The sequence below is a fragment of the Trachypithecus francoisi genome, unplaced genomic scaffold (genome assembly GCF_009764315.1).
Source record: "Trachypithecus francoisi isolate TF-2019V2 unplaced genomic scaffold, Tfra_2.0 Lachesis_group1, whole genome shotgun sequence".
NCBI lineage: Eukaryota > Metazoa > Chordata > Mammalia > Primates > Cercopithecidae > Trachypithecus > Trachypithecus francoisi.
In genome coordinates this window covers 104,521,600-104,536,782 of record NW_022681454.1, presented here as the reverse complement: position 1 = coordinate 104,536,782, position 15,183 = coordinate 104,521,600, and the positions used below count along the sequence as shown (strand labels likewise).

At 40.9% G+C, this 15,183-nt stretch overlaps 1 protein-coding gene across 4 annotated transcripts in view; it reads left to right on the top strand.

Moving 5' to 3' along the window:
- The window catches only part of LEF1 (lymphoid enhancer binding factor 1), a 120,582-nt gene that overhangs the window by 97,831 nt on the left and 7,568 nt on the right, over positions 1–15,183 (top strand). For 2 of the 4 annotated variants that reach the window (XM_033214953.1, XM_033214955.1), the window contains exons 10-11: positions 6,209–6,257; positions 6,926–6,966. In XM_033214953.1, coding sequence (XP_033070844.1) covers positions 6,209–6,257; positions 6,926–6,960 — 84 coding nt within the window. In that variant the 3' untranslated portion in view covers positions 6,961–6,966. The remainder of the gene's footprint in view (positions 1–6,208; positions 6,258–6,925; positions 6,967–15,183) is intronic. The other 2 variants (XM_033214952.1, XM_033214954.1) reach the window with 1 other exon arrangement.

Here is a 15,183-nt window from a genome sequence, read left to right as displayed (position 1 = left end):
TTAGCTATGGGTGCTAATGAATGCTTTTAAATAAAATTTTTTAAATAAACTAATACTTTATTATTAAAATTTGGTATAAGAAAGATTTTAAAAAAAGAAGACCATAATCTTACTATGTAAAGGCAACGTTAGTAATAACTACTTATATTACTTTCCAATATTTTTTCTATGCATTTTTTTACTTGTATATTTGTGTGCATATATATACATGTTTGTTGCATACTTCTCAATCTTATATATAAAAAGCATTTCTCATGGCACAGTGTTTATGTATATCAATATTCCATTAAGTGAATTTCACAATTTATTTAATCTTATTTTTTCCTGCTTTTAGACGTTTAAGTTGCTCCCTTTTGTTTTTCTTACAAATGTAAATATTCCTTCAATGAACATGTCTATACATAACAGTTCTTTTCTGTATTTAGGACTATTACTTACGTTGAAGAGATTCATTGTGGAGGTAAAGGATATAAATATTTTAAAGTTATTTTTTGGTTTTTTTTTTTGAGATGGAATCTCACTCTGTCGCCCAGGCTGGAGTGCAGTGCTGTGATCTCGGCTCACTGAAACCTCCACCTCCTGGGTTCAAGTGATTCTTCTGCCTCAGCCTTCCAAGTAGCTGGGATTACAGGCGTGTGCCACCATGCCCGGCTAATTTTTTGTATTTTTAGTAGAGACAGGGTTTCACCATGTTGGACGGGCTGGTCTTGAATGCCTGACCTCAGTTGATCTGCCTGCTGCTGCCTCCCAAAGTGCTGGGATTACAGGCATGAGCCAGTGTGCCTGCTATTTTAAATTTCTTGATACATATTGTCATATTGCTTTCCAAAGAACTGTATTATTTTACACTTCTTATAAACAATGTATTCAGGTGACTGTTTTGCCACAAACTACTTAGATCTGGGTAAAAAATTCTTTTTTCATGTTACTGTACCCCAGCATCTATCATGTATTCTATTCAGTGTACGTATATCATGTTTAAGTCATACTAATTTTATCTGCAAGAAATACCTCATTTGTAGTGCCAATTGTTTTATTACTGTAGAATTTGAGCATCTTACTTCTATAGTCTTGATAAGGCAAAGACTTTTATTTTATAGAGGGGAATAATTTTCACTATTTAAGCTCTTAAAATAATTTAATATTTTGCAGTTATTATGTCTGAGTTCATGCAGCATGCTATAATAAAATACCATAGACGTGGTGGGTTATAAACAACAGGTTTATTTCTCACACTTTTGGAGCCTGTGAAGTCCAGGATCAAGGTGCAGGCAGGTTTGGTGTCTGGTGAGGGCCTGGTCCCAGTCTTCTGGCTGTATCTTTACAAGGTAGAAGAAGGGAGAAGAGAGTGCTCCAGGGTCTCTTCTATAAGGACATTAATCCCCTTCATGAGAGCTCCTTGCTCAGGCCATGATCACCTCCCAAAGGCTCTGCCTCATTATACCATCAAATTAGGGGTTAGAATTTCAGCATATGTATTTGGGAGAACACAACATTCAGTCTATAGTAATTCTCAGGGTCTGTGTGAGACGAGCATTAGAAATGCCAGCAAGGTCAGTTGTAATAAAAGTGGAATTATTTCTTTTTAAAAGAGCAAGAGCCAAGCCATTAATTAATATACAATTTAATATGTAGCCATTGCTTTAGGTGCTCCTGTGGGGCTCATGTTCTCAGAGATGATGACAAGGATGCATATCTGAGGTCATACACACATGGAAACTTATTTCTGGAAATGGGTTGCAATTTATTTCCTATAATGTGCTGCACACAAAAAGTCACTTTACTGGTCAAGGTTTGGAGCTCAGACATTGGATACAAGTTTGACACAGGAAGTAAGAGTCTGTTACTTATGGGAAACAGCATAGTCAGCTCTTCTGAGTTATTTTGGTTGCCTTAATAACTACCATATGCTGATGGTTAGGAACTGTCTTAAATTCTTGACAGCAACCCAGTGGTGGAATGAATATTATTACATGAATATTATCACCCCATTTTTCAGGTGAGGAAATTGAGGGGCTGAAGAGTTTAGGTAATTTATGCAAGGCCTTGTAGTAGGTGGCTAAGCTGAAGTTTTTACCCAGGTCATTCTGACTTCAAAATGTACATGGTTTTCCTCCTCCTGAGTGGATTAGCTCAGTCTTCCAGTACCTTCTTTTTTTTTTTTTTTTTTTTTGAGACAGGGATGCACTCTTGTTGCCCAGGCTGGAATGCAATGGCACGATCTCGGCTCACCACAACCTCTGTCTCCCGGGTTGAAGCGATTCTCCAGCCTCAGCCTTCTGAGTGACTGGGATTACAGACATGTACCACAACACTCAGCTAATTTTGTATTTTTGGTAGAGACAGGGTTTCTCCATGTTGGTCAGGCTGGTCTCGAACTCCTGACCTCAGGTGATCTGCCAGCCTCAGCCTCTCAAAGTGCTAGGATTACAAGCGTGAGCCACCACGCCTTCGTAAGACTGCCGTAGTTGAAGAATTTTCACCCTTGAACCAGGCTTCTGTTTTCTGAGCAGCAATTACCATCTCTGTATAGAGCCCCTGGCACGTCCTGTAAGTAGGAAGATCAGTGTTCACCCAGAGGATTTCAAAAGTGTCTTCTTCTGGCCGGCCATGGTGGCGCATGCCTGTAATCCTAGCACTTTGGAAGGCTGAGGCAGGCAGATAACTTTAGGTCAGGCGTTCGAGACCAGCCTGATCAACATGGTGAAACCCTGTATCTACTAAAAGTACAAAAATCAGCTGGGCATGGTGGCGTACACCTGTAATCCTAGCTACTCAGGAGGCTGAGGCAGGAGAATCTCTTGAACCCAAGAGGCAGAGGTTGCAGTGAGCCCACACTGCGCCATCACACTCCAGTCTGGGTGACAAGAGTGAAACTCTGTCTCAAGAAAAAAATAAATAAATAGTCTTCTAATCCTGCTCTGGGTGGCTTTTGGATGTAGTTTGTCTAAAGGGGGAGAGCTAATCTTCCTCATTTGACCGTTGTAAACTTCACTGTGCTGTGAATTTTATTCAGCATTGCTTGTTGAATGCCTTTACATTTATTTTTCTAATTCTTTAAGTAATGAGTTTTAACTTTTAAAAAGACGCAAAAGAAACACCTACATATTCTGTGTGTTTCTCTGCTCTCTCTTCTTTTCTCCATGTCGATGGGTGGGAAGAAAGCAGTTTTAAAGAAAGCTACTGTAATGTGAATTTATCTTTAAAGATTTCCCTCTGCACAACTTTTAAAGGAAATTGTTTTGCATATTCCTTGAATGAAGGGAAAGCCCAGCTTCATTCATAGTGTTTTCATCATAATCAGAATAAGTCATTCAATTACTGAGGCAAACAGAAGGTGATCAGTGATAGTACTTTATCTAAAGATACTGTTCTTTAAATAACAGTACTGTACAGGGATAGAATAAAGGTAAAATTAAGGTATTTAGTGTCACCAGAATGGTACCCTGATCCTCAGTGAGATCGTGTGAAATATATGTCTCAATTATTCAATATTAAAATATCCTATTACATGACATAGATTTATAATTTATATTTGTTTTTATAACTTTGGCTAATAACAGGCTAATTAATAGTGCACAAATTTTCTTGGGTGAGATTAGCCAAATATTTATAATGTTAGAACTTTTCAATTTAGTTTTTAATGCTTCCCAATATTATATAGTCCATATAATTTTAACAAAAATTTTTTTTATTTTTACCATACATGAATTTGGGTTTTTGTATAACTTGACATTAAAACATCCAAACTACTTAGTTCTTTTTGCATATCATAAATGTAGATCTCTTGAAGAACTGGTTGATACCTAGAAGGTAACAGGTTATTTGAATTAGCAGTAGAAGCGTTAACGGTGCAGGCCTCAGATGGTCGCTGTGTGCCGGCTATGTTCTAGGCATGTGCAAGTGGGGGAGCGTGGTGCTAAGAGACCCAGGTGGTGCTCTGGGGACAGAGCCAGTTACAGCACCTGTGAGGCATTCAGTCATGCAGTGAGCTCAGGGTCATGGGGAGCGCAGAAGAGGAGCCCCAGCTCTGCCTGAGGTGAGGGATGGACGAACAAGGTGTGGAGTAGAGAAGGTTCATGGAATAGATAACACTTGAGACACAGGTTGAAGGGTAAATGGAGCTGAGAAGAAAGTGTGAAATAAGGTTCCAGACACATGAAACAACCTTGTAGCAACTTCCAAACCTTGCAGTAATTACACTGAAAGGACCGCTGTGGATACCCGAAAGAAGCATGCCCTCCCTCTCTACTCTGTCCCCAGAGCACCTTTAATAATCTTGAAAGAAGCCGGGCACAGTGGCTCATGCCTGGAATCCCAGCACTTCAGGAAACCACGGTGGGCAGATCACGAGGTCAGGAGTTCAAGACTAGCCTGATCAACATGGTGAAACCCCTGTCTCTACTAAAGATACAAAAATTAGCCAGACGTGGTGTCATGTGCCTGTAATCCCAGCTACTGGGGAGGCTGAGGCAGGAGAGTCACTTGGACCCTGGAGGTGGAGGTTGCAGTGAGCCAGGATTGCGCCACTGCACTCCAGCCTGGGCAACAGAGTGAGACTCCGTCTCAAAACATAATAATAATCTTGAAAGAAGACTCCTTTCTTTTTTGATGTGCCATTTCTCAGGGTCACTAATACCTGTTCTTTGCCTCAGTGTTAGGGAGGATGATTTCAGTCACCCTTCTGAAGCTGTTAAAGCCTCAATGGCCATATGATATGAAGAATTATCTTGAGGTGCAGAAATATGCACTTTTGTAGAGCCACAAAATATATATGGTACAATCTTACAGCTTTTAAAAAATTGTTAATGTGAGTATTATAGCAGATGTAAGCTAGAGACATTGGATATGATATGTGTTCCATTTTAGTTATTTGAAAATACCTGATGCAGGTTGGTCATTTACTATAAGCAGACTATGGCTATATGCTATTAAAACAATAATTATTTTGAGACAGGGTCTTGCTCTTATAACAATAATAATAATAATGATAATAATAATAATAATAATTATTATTATTATTTGAGACGGAGTCCCTGTTGCCCAGGCTGAGTGCAGTGGCATGATCTTGGCTCACTGCAAACTCTGCCTCCCAGGTTCAAGTGATGCTCTTGCCTCAGCCTCCCAAGTAGCTGGGATTATAGGTGCACGCCACCACGCCTGGCTAATTTTTGTATTTTTAGTAAATACAGAGTTTCACCATGTTGGCCAGGCTGGCCTTAAACTCCTGACCTCAAGTAGTCTGCCCGCCTCAGCCTCCCAAAGTGCTGGGATTACACGTGTGAGCCGCAACACCCGGCCTAAAATTATTTTTGAGGGCAAAGTAGTTATGAAGGAAAAGTGAAAATTAGATCACTATAAGTGGGATCTAAATTTTTAAGTCTGGCATTGAGATGTTTTGAAATGTATTTAAAATGGTGTGCATATCCATGTTATTTTGTCTGTTTTAGGAAGCAAGGTCCTTAATTGCCAGAAATAAGCTTTGAGATATCTCCAGTTTTCTCAGGTTCTCTCAATCTCTTCTCCCTTTCTCCTTGGTTTTGTCGTGCCTGTGCCACAGGGCCTGTGAGTACGCGATTAATACCAGGGAACTTTCAGTTAGACAGTGGAATTCACAGTAAGGTTTATCTTAAGGACTACCAGAAGTGGGTTCTAAGTGTGCTGGTTACTAAGAAAAGGAATAGCTCATTAAGCTGGCTTTCCTTGAAGACGGTCCTATGGCCACAGCTTTAGGACATCATTATCCGTGTGTGTGTGTGTGTGTGTGTGTGTGTGAGTGAGAGAGAGAGAGAGAAGGTCCTATGGCCACAGCTCTTAAGACATCATCCATGTGTGTGTGTGGGGGGTGTGTGTGTGTGTGTGTGTGTGTGTGTGAAAGAGAGAGAGAGAAGGTCCTATGGCCACAGCTCTGGGACATAATTGTGTGTGTGCGTGTGTGTTGGGGGCGGGGAGAGAAAGAGACAAAGAGTCTACCCACGGTGTCAATATTGATGATGTTAAATATGAAGCTATAGAGACGAAGGTCAGCAGGTCACTATTTTCTCCCATTCTCTTGCTCTCTACTTTGTTTCTAGATAGAGATGGTGAAGAGGGAGACAGAATGAGTCATCTTTACCTCTTTGTTGACTGCCTGCCTGTACTTCCACATCACATTCATCTGTGTTCATGGTACAATCTGTGACATGACAGTATACCTCTCTTCTTCCAGGGTAAGAAAAAGAAGAGGAAGAGAGAGAAACTACAGGAATCTACATCAGGTAGGCACCATGAGACTTTCCAGTCAATCCTCAGGCTTCTGACAAGCACCTTGTAAAGCAGTCTGCATCTCTCTACACATTCTTTCTTCTGTCACTATAACTCATGATTCTTTAACTCTGCTTTTTCTTCCTGAAATTCTTTTAAAAAATTTAAAAGACCCTTCTTTTAAATGTGACTGTGGGAAGGTACATGTAGAAACTGTTTCCCAAACCCTGTCACCTGGAATCCTCGTTGTGAACTGTGGGATTTTTGTTTATTTGTTTTATTTTTGCTTCTGTTTGTGTTTACTTTGCTTTAACACTCTTGCCTTTTCACTATTTTATATAACTCCTTAAAGATACAATATTTTATGATGATTAAATGATGTGTTACCTGGTATTCCCTTGAGAATCTCTTTTGTGATTTGAGTTTTTTAAAAATATAAAACATCATGATAGGGTTTGTCTTTCTTGTACATTAATTCAAGACATCAGTGAGGTCCCATTTATTTTCCTTTTTTCTTTCATTAAAAATAAGGCCACTACTTGTACTGCACAAATAAAAATGGCTGGTATAAGAACCATGAAAAGTAAAGCAAACAAGTTCACATGATATTGTAGCTACTACGTATTTGGAATGTACAAAAACCTCTTCAATAAAAATTTGTTAAAGACACAATTTTCTGCAGGTACAGGTCCAAGAATGACAGCTGCCTACATCTGAAACATGGTAAGAACGACTCTCTGGTCCTACTGCTGACGTTAGTTGTTATAAAAAGAGGCACTTGCTTGTGAATCTTCTTGCTCATAACGAGTTCATTCAACATTGCTCCTTAAAGAGGAGAACTCAGCAAAATCAAATTAGTGCTTTAAAAAATCTGATGGTTTTTATACCGGCTATGTATTTGCAATATAGTATGCTTTTATCTTTTCTATCCCTTTTGGCCCATTTCTTCTTCCTCCATTTCCTTTCCCCTAACTCTTTCTTCTAAACCATTTCTTACTGATCAGTGGCAAACCGGCCTGCTTAAAAAAAGAACAAATGACAACAAACAGTAAGCAAAATGCCATCTTACTCAGCAAGTCCAGGGTGGGACTGAGGAGCACCATTTTAGCCCAGGACTCCCAAGCTTTTGCTCAGTAAAGATTTTTTCTCAATTGAAATCACATGTAGTCATTCAAAAGTAATATATTTGTTTCTAGTCAGAAAGCTATATATGCTTTTTTTTCTGTTATTTAATATGGCATGGGCACTTATTTAACTGTGTTTCTTCTATCAAGTATTTCTCTTTATTGGTAACTTGCTAGATTTTACTCTAGTATTTATAAGTAATATTTTATTTCTTTTTACTATAATTTTTATTTATTTCCACATGACCACTAGCCCAAGGAACCTGACATTGTAAATTAAGGGTTGGTCTTTATTAAGCTTTGAATTAGCAGTATGTGTACATCTTCTCCTGGTAACAGTTCTCAAAGGAGCTGCCTTTGTTTATCCTTTCTCTCTCTAGGAACACACGTCCAGTCAATCACCAAGTCTTCCCATCTCTGTCTTTGGGGTCTGTCTTGAGCCTTTTCTCTCACACTTACCACTGCCACAGCCCTAGTTCAGGCGCTCAGACTTTCCATCTGGAGTACTGTAATACATGTTAATAATTTTTCTGCCTCCAGGCTTTATTTCTACCAGTTCATCCTTCACATTGCTCCCAGAAAGATTTCCCACAACTCAGATTGTATGTCACTTCCCGACATGGAAACAGCCAGTGCTTCCCATTGGCTGAAACATAAAGCACCCGCCACTTAGTGTGTGGGTCTGCCCAGCCCTGCGCCTGTAGCTTTGCCCCCAGTCATTCTTGCTGTCTGCCTCCCCTCACTTTCACCATAGCCCTTCTGAGTCCTGTGCTCAGTCCAAACAAAATTATTAGCAGTTCCCCACATGGCGGGAGGGCACCGCACATGCTGTCTGTCCCTGGGCTTCAAAAGCCCATTTCCTCTACAGGGGAATGGATAGATCTCTGCAGTGTTTCTTAGGAAAAGAGTGTTATCCTGCAGCTCATTTGGCTCTTGACTAAGCCTGGTGGCCCTTACCTAAACTTTTAGAACTTAATTTTGGTGCTGAGGTTTCAAACAACTTGCCCAAAGGGACCAGCAGAGATTTTGGTACCAAATAGACCTGAATTTTAAATCAGGTGACTGCCTGAGCAATCTACTTCAGCTTTTTACTCTTCATTTTCCTTACCTGTAAAAAGAGAATATTGATACCTACCCCCTGCGGTGGTTGATGTGCAGGATCTACCCCACGGCCAGCACACAGTTGGAGCTCAGACGCGTTCCTTCCTCCTACTGAGACCTAAGTCAATTGCCCTCTCCTCTGTGAAACTTTCTTCATCTTTATTCAGATTCCCCAGGTTTTTCCAAATCCCATCACTGTAGTTTTATGATATCAAAACTCTTCTAAACTAATACTGAGTGGCAAACTTTCCTCCAAGTGAAGGGAGGACCGTCCCTTCATATAAGATAAAAAATAATATAATTGTTTTAACTTAGTGGCTATTAATCAAGAACCTCTTCTGAGCCAGTCATCTGGCTTGGTTATTGGAAGCACAGATAGGATGTAAGCATGGCCGATGACACCCACCCCTGTAGCTCATGGCTTCTTAGTAGAAGTAAATCTAGTCAAAATCATAAGCCTTGTATTTTTTTTTTTTTGGAAAAAAAATTGTTTTAATTACTGAATACTTAGGAATGGCCAGAAGTGTTTTCATATTCTGCCTCTAAACAGAAAGCCCTCAGAGTGGCAGTGTGCTAAGGCTGGTACTCGGTTTACTTCACTTCTGTGCGCACCAAAATCTGTGAAGCTGTTTTTATTAAAAAGCATGCAAAAATGTATTTCTGTATTTCAGAGTTTGGTACTCGATTTGGTGTTCTTCACGATTAGCATCCTGTGGTATTTTAGTTGTAAAAGATGGCTATTTTTGTCCTAAAGTGTATCCCAGACATCTTTTTCTAGTAAGTCACAGCTGTCATTCTGCTTTCTTGTCATTTATTTATATTTTCTTAAGGTTAAGATGTTCTCTCTATCCTGCACAAGAAAAACAAAAATAACCCTCTCTCTCCACCCAACCCCCCAAAAACATTCTCAGGCCATCCCGCCGCTGGTGAGGCTCCAGTTGGTTGAGCTTCCTGTAATCAGAGTCTTTGGTGTTGCCCTCCCTCTCATTCCCGGATCAGTCATGCGGCCTTTGAAGTCACTGCCCTGCACACCACCTGAGTTTGGAGACCAGAACTGGCAGTTATTGGATAAGAATTGTAGAGTAGAGAGGAGCTCAGATCCACCTTCATAAAGATTTCCATAAATTACCCATGATAATATTTCTGTTGTACCCCCACCCCTTCCTTTGTTGTAGGAATTCAGAAATATTCTGTTTGTGTAGAGCTGACTTATTCAGTCATGATTCAGCATTTATTGAGCACCTAAGATAGGCCCTGTGGAGACTTGTATGACCTGGAAATAGAGTGCTAGATGGAGCAAAGAAGGTCCCTATTCTCACAGTGCTCACTATGTTGCTGTGAGGGTAGTTGATTTAAAAAAAACAAACAGGAAGGTATAAGTACTATAATAAAAATAAATTAGGGAGTAAATTAGGGTCTGCTTTTAGGTTGCATGGTGAAGAAAGGCACCTCTGAGGAGGTGGCACTCAGAAATAACTCTTGTTGTCACAGAAAATGGAGGGGGTCTTCTGTTCTGGAACAGAGCCCTGGCAAAGAAATGAAAGACAAAGGGAACAGAGCGTCATGTTATGGAAACAGCAGAGCACAGGAATGAGGTCACCCAGTCTCCCAGATTAGCTCTTGTGTAAATTTATGTGGCCTGGGGCAGGTCACCTAAAGCCTCTGGTTTCTCAGTATAAGTGAAGGATTGTGTCCATCGTCCTCTGAGATCCCTGTCTGTCTCTCCCTCAAGTCCAACTTTCTGGTCTGCTTTGCTTTTGTGTGGTCTGCACTGCCTCCCAGTGTTATTATAGGGACTCAGATCTCTTTTTTCATTTCCTAATTTATAGTCATCATTTTATGTCTGAGTGGCTCTGCATGACCTTGAAAATGGCTTATACGTGATGGGGTTGTTCTTCAGTTCCTGAACAGATCACCCCATGTCCCTCTTTCCTCCCCAGGATGGCTACCTTGTGTCCTGGGATATTAGAAACATTGCCTCTAGTTTGAGGATTTGATTTTCCATTAATGTAATAATATGGTTCCTTGTTTGCCAGACTACAGTCATACTAGTGCTGACCTCACCTTAGAAATAATCAAATACTTGATTAGAACCAATCCTACAGGCCCGGCATGGTGGCTCACTCCTGTAATTCCAGTACTTTGGGAAGTTGAGGTGGGTAAATTGCTTGAGCCCAGGAATTTGAGACCACTCTGAGCAACATGGCAAGATCCCTTCTCTACAGAAATTAGCTGGGTGCAGTGGCGTGTGCCTATAGTTCCAGCTACTAGGGAGGCTGAAGTGGTTGGATCTGTTGAGCCCAGGATGTCAAGGCTGCAGTGAGCCGAGATCACACCACCACACTACAGCCTGAGCAACATAACAGGACTGTCTCAAAAAAAACAAAATAACCAGTCTGTTAAAGAGTGTGATGTGGAATCTCACACAGCTGGTTTTCAGTTCTGAAGGGAAGTTGACGAGTAAAGGTAAAGCTAGGCCAGATGCAGTGGCTCATGCTGGTAATCCCAGCACTTTTGGAGGCAGAGGTGGGAGGATCACTTGAGGCTAGGAGTTTGAGACCAGCCTGGGCAACATGGCAAAACTATGTCTGTACGAAAAATAAAAACCACTAACTGGGCGTGATGACACACGCCTGCAGTCCCAGCTACTCAGGAGGCTGAGATTGAGAATAGCTTGGACCTAGGAGTTCAAGGCTGTAGTGAGCTATGATTGCACCACTGCACTCCAACCTAGGTGATGAAGTAAGACCCCATCCCTCAAAGAAAAATTAAAAAACAAAAAACTTGTGTTTTCATTTTTTTAAAGATCCTATGGGTTTTATGGAATGCTTCCCATTTTTTGATAGGCAGTGCCAGCGCTGTGGCCGTATGCAGCCCAGCAGAGAGGCTGGCTCCTGAAGCAGTGCTTCATTCACCCGGTTGTGTTCCTGTCTCCCCGTGTGTTTCTACTTTTGAGCATTAAAAAAATTTTCACTCTGGTGAAATCAGATTGAAACAAATAAATTACCATTAATGTGGTCTCAACACTGCGGAGAAACTTTTAGGATAATTGGAAATGAGATCCCTAAAAGCCATTCCTCCAGATTGGAGATGGTGGTCCCCAAGCTGCAGGATCTTTTGGAGAGGCCAGATTCATCCGTTTAGCTTTTCGGACTAGTCATTTGTGGGAATGCTGGGAGCCCAGGACCTCAGGGGTAAGGCTGCACACACTGTCCTGGGTCCAGCTGGAAGGCCAGTGTCATGAAGTCTAATCACTTGTTTCCTCACCACGCAAACATTTAGTGAGGACTGCTGTAAGTCACGAATCCTGTTAGGCGGTGGCAGTGCTTGCAAATAAGACCCTATCCCTTCCTGGAGGAGCTTCAAGTTTAAGAAGATACAGACATATTAAATGGGTAGTTATAAAAGAGTATGTTTTATGCTGTGAAGAAGTGGCATGTTGTGCCTGATACAAAAATAGAATAAGAAAGAGAATAAGAAATATGTAAATGGGAGTGAAATCAAGGAAGGCTTCCTGTAGTAGCACTCAAACTGTCAGGTTGGTGGCAGAATTTGGGGGTTTGATAGCATAGTAATAGAATTGATGTAAATTTCCAGTGTTTGGGTATATGTTTGATTTGGAATACCACCTTTAAATTTGTCAGAAGTTAGAGATTATTATCAAATCCTGAACTTTGCTTTCTTCCTGACTTAATTAAGATTTATATGAAATTAAAGAAGTAAAGAATTATAATTTTTAAAGTGCTGGAGAGAATTATGACTCTGAGTTTACTAATTAAACAGTTTTCAAAATTGGCTTAATATTTATCAAAACAAGTACAAAAAGTCTACCATCTTTAAATTATATAGATTGAAAAGATATTTTTAGATACTTTAATGTATTTCCTTTAGTTATATGACATAAGAGTTAATTTAAAAGAAGGAACAGGCTACTTTTGAAAGATAAAAAAGACTGGGCACAATGGCTCATGCCTGTAATCCCAGCACTTTGGGAGGCCAAGGCGGGCAGATCATAAGGTCAGGAGTTTGAGACCAGCCTGGTCAGCATAGTGAAACCCCGTCTCCACTAAAAGTACAAAAAAAATAGCCAGGTGTGGTGGCAGGCGCCTGTAATCCCAGCTGCTCAGGAGGCTGAGCGGGGAGAAACACTTACACATGGGAGGAGGAGGTTGCAGTGAGCCAAGAGAGCACCATCGCACTCTATCCCGGGCGACAATGTGAGACTCTGTCTCGGGAGGGAGAAAAAAGATTTAAAAATCCTCTGGTTAACCAAACACATTTTGCTAAATAAAAACTTCAGCCTTTATTTCCCTAGGGCCAAGAGATGAGCATGAGAGGTAATTGCTAAGCTAAGTTAATGTTCAGTACTTGGAATTACATTTTATAAAAGATTATTTCTGGCTTTTCTTTGATGATGATGTTTGAGAGCCTGATGAGGTGGTTAAGGCTTGAGAACTTGGGGCTCCTGGGTCCTGTGAAGCTGTGCTACAGAGCTGACAAGTTGCAGAGTGGGAACAGAAGCATCATCTGGACCAGTGAGAGGACTGCAACCCTGAGGGTCTGCCAGGAACTGTGCCTGGTGTTCAACATTTAGCCCTGTCCTCTTAGAGCTGCCAGGGAGAGTTCTAAATATTTTCAGTGGTCTCATTGAGAAAAATATTTAATTCCTATGATTTTTGAATCTCACTCTGGTAAGTTTGACACTTTTGTTTAATCTTTGTTCCAAATTCTGTTCCACAATGTCGTCACCAACATTAAGTATCAGTAAGTTTCTTGGTTATGTCTAGTTAGAAAACAAAACCAGGTTCTTAAAAATTAATAAAATTAAAAGGAAGTTGGTGGCAGCTTGAAGAACTCTTAAGTCTTGTCCAAATCTCAGAGTAAAAATTAAGGCTTCCACAACTAGAAAGTGAAAAAATGATATCCTGTTTTCCATTCTTTATCTTTTGTAACATACTTAGAAAGCACCTCAGCTAGAATTATTACCAAACAAGCAAAAGACCCCTGGGGGTTCAGAACTCTTGGGAAGGAAGCCTACATCTGGGGAGGAGAAGGGGAGTGTCAAACTGGGGAGAACAAAGCATCCCATGGCAGCCAGGTCAACACGTGGCAGCGCAGCTACCCTTGGCCACAGTTCGGTACTTCCTGGGAAAATGTCTGCACCCTGCTCAGCGCTGTCCCGCACTTGGGGGAACCTTGGGCCGCCATTTTACCACAGTGGTGAGGTCCTATGGAAGCGATTGCCGGCGTGCGGATGGCCAGATCGTTGCATAGGAGGTGAAGGTTATGGTGGCCCGGAGAGGCTCCCTTACGCGTCGTTTCTGGGAATGCTGCAGTCTGAGGTGACGGCCTACCCATGTCTTCCTTCTTCTTATGCTTGTGTTCACAAATCCCTGTGACATCTGTCACAGACTAACAGGAAATGTGTACAGGATTCACAAGGTGATGACACTTGACTACAGATAAGCTCAGTCTTGGTCTCATCGTCTTAAATAGCAATAGCAGCATAATGACAGTGTGGTTGGACTCAATTATGCGTAGACGGCAGGTTTTCACATCCTGGCCATTGCTCCAGGGTCCCTAGGCGCATTCATGGGAGCCTTTTGATGGTAAGTGCTGGAAACAAACCATGCTCACTTACGGAGAAAGGGGAAATGTATTTTAAAGATACAGGAGCATCTTGTGGAATCCAAGGACAGTAGTGCAGTTGGGCCAAAAAGAAAGCTGGAAATTAGAAAGCTGTCCAGAGACTTTCCCTGCTTCTTCCATCTGCCCTTCCCTGAAAATCACTTCCTCCTTCCTTTCCCAGATTGACTTGCTCAGTTCTTTGAGCCATATATTCAGAGCACTCAAGCTGTATGTTGTTATGATATCATCTCCCAAAGAGACAATAATTCTTTCAAATTCTATAGAAGCGACTCTGGTTAGCCCAACTAGGGTCAAACTTCCACCCCAATCCATAATCAGCTGTGGTCAGAGGAGAAGGTAATATTGTACAAAATGGCTGTCAGGAGCTCACTGTTATAACAGTGTTGGAGTTGGGATAATGGAGAGGAGAGCTGGGCAGCAGCCAGACAGATGTCCACTATAGCTCACTAGTAAGCTGGTAGTTGGGGTGGTTTTATCTAGACAGCTCTGTGTTAATAAAGAAATTGGGTTAGGTTCATAGGTGCAGTGAAAGCTTTTAAGAATAGGCAGTATCCCTTCCATCAATTCTCTTTTCTCTCCTTAATGATCAGAGGAGCTAGAATTGTGTTTAAGTTGCCTTGGGGATCAGAAATAGAGAAATAGACCCTCAGGTAAGCAAGACTGATCGGATGCCATTAAAAAATAATAGCAGAAGGAGAGAAGTATATGAGGTTCATTAAAACCCTCTTTGAGATGCTTCATGTTTAGTATTGTTCATGAAAACTTACAAAATGAAATTAAGATCAGTGCAGTAGAATATTAGAATGAAAAAGAAGTGTTTCGGATAAATTTTGTTTGATAGAACTGTTTGTTACTGAGTTGTGAGGAACTGTGTGGAAATGAGCCCTTCTGGATAATGGAGTTTTTCAGATAACCTATATGGTTTACATCTTTAAGTGTCAAAATATGTAATTTTTCAAAACACTTTTGGATGCAACTCTGTCTTCTTCAGCAGAGTACATTGAAATTGATTTGAATACAAATACATCATGCCATTATTTTACAGTGGATATTATATATGCCACAA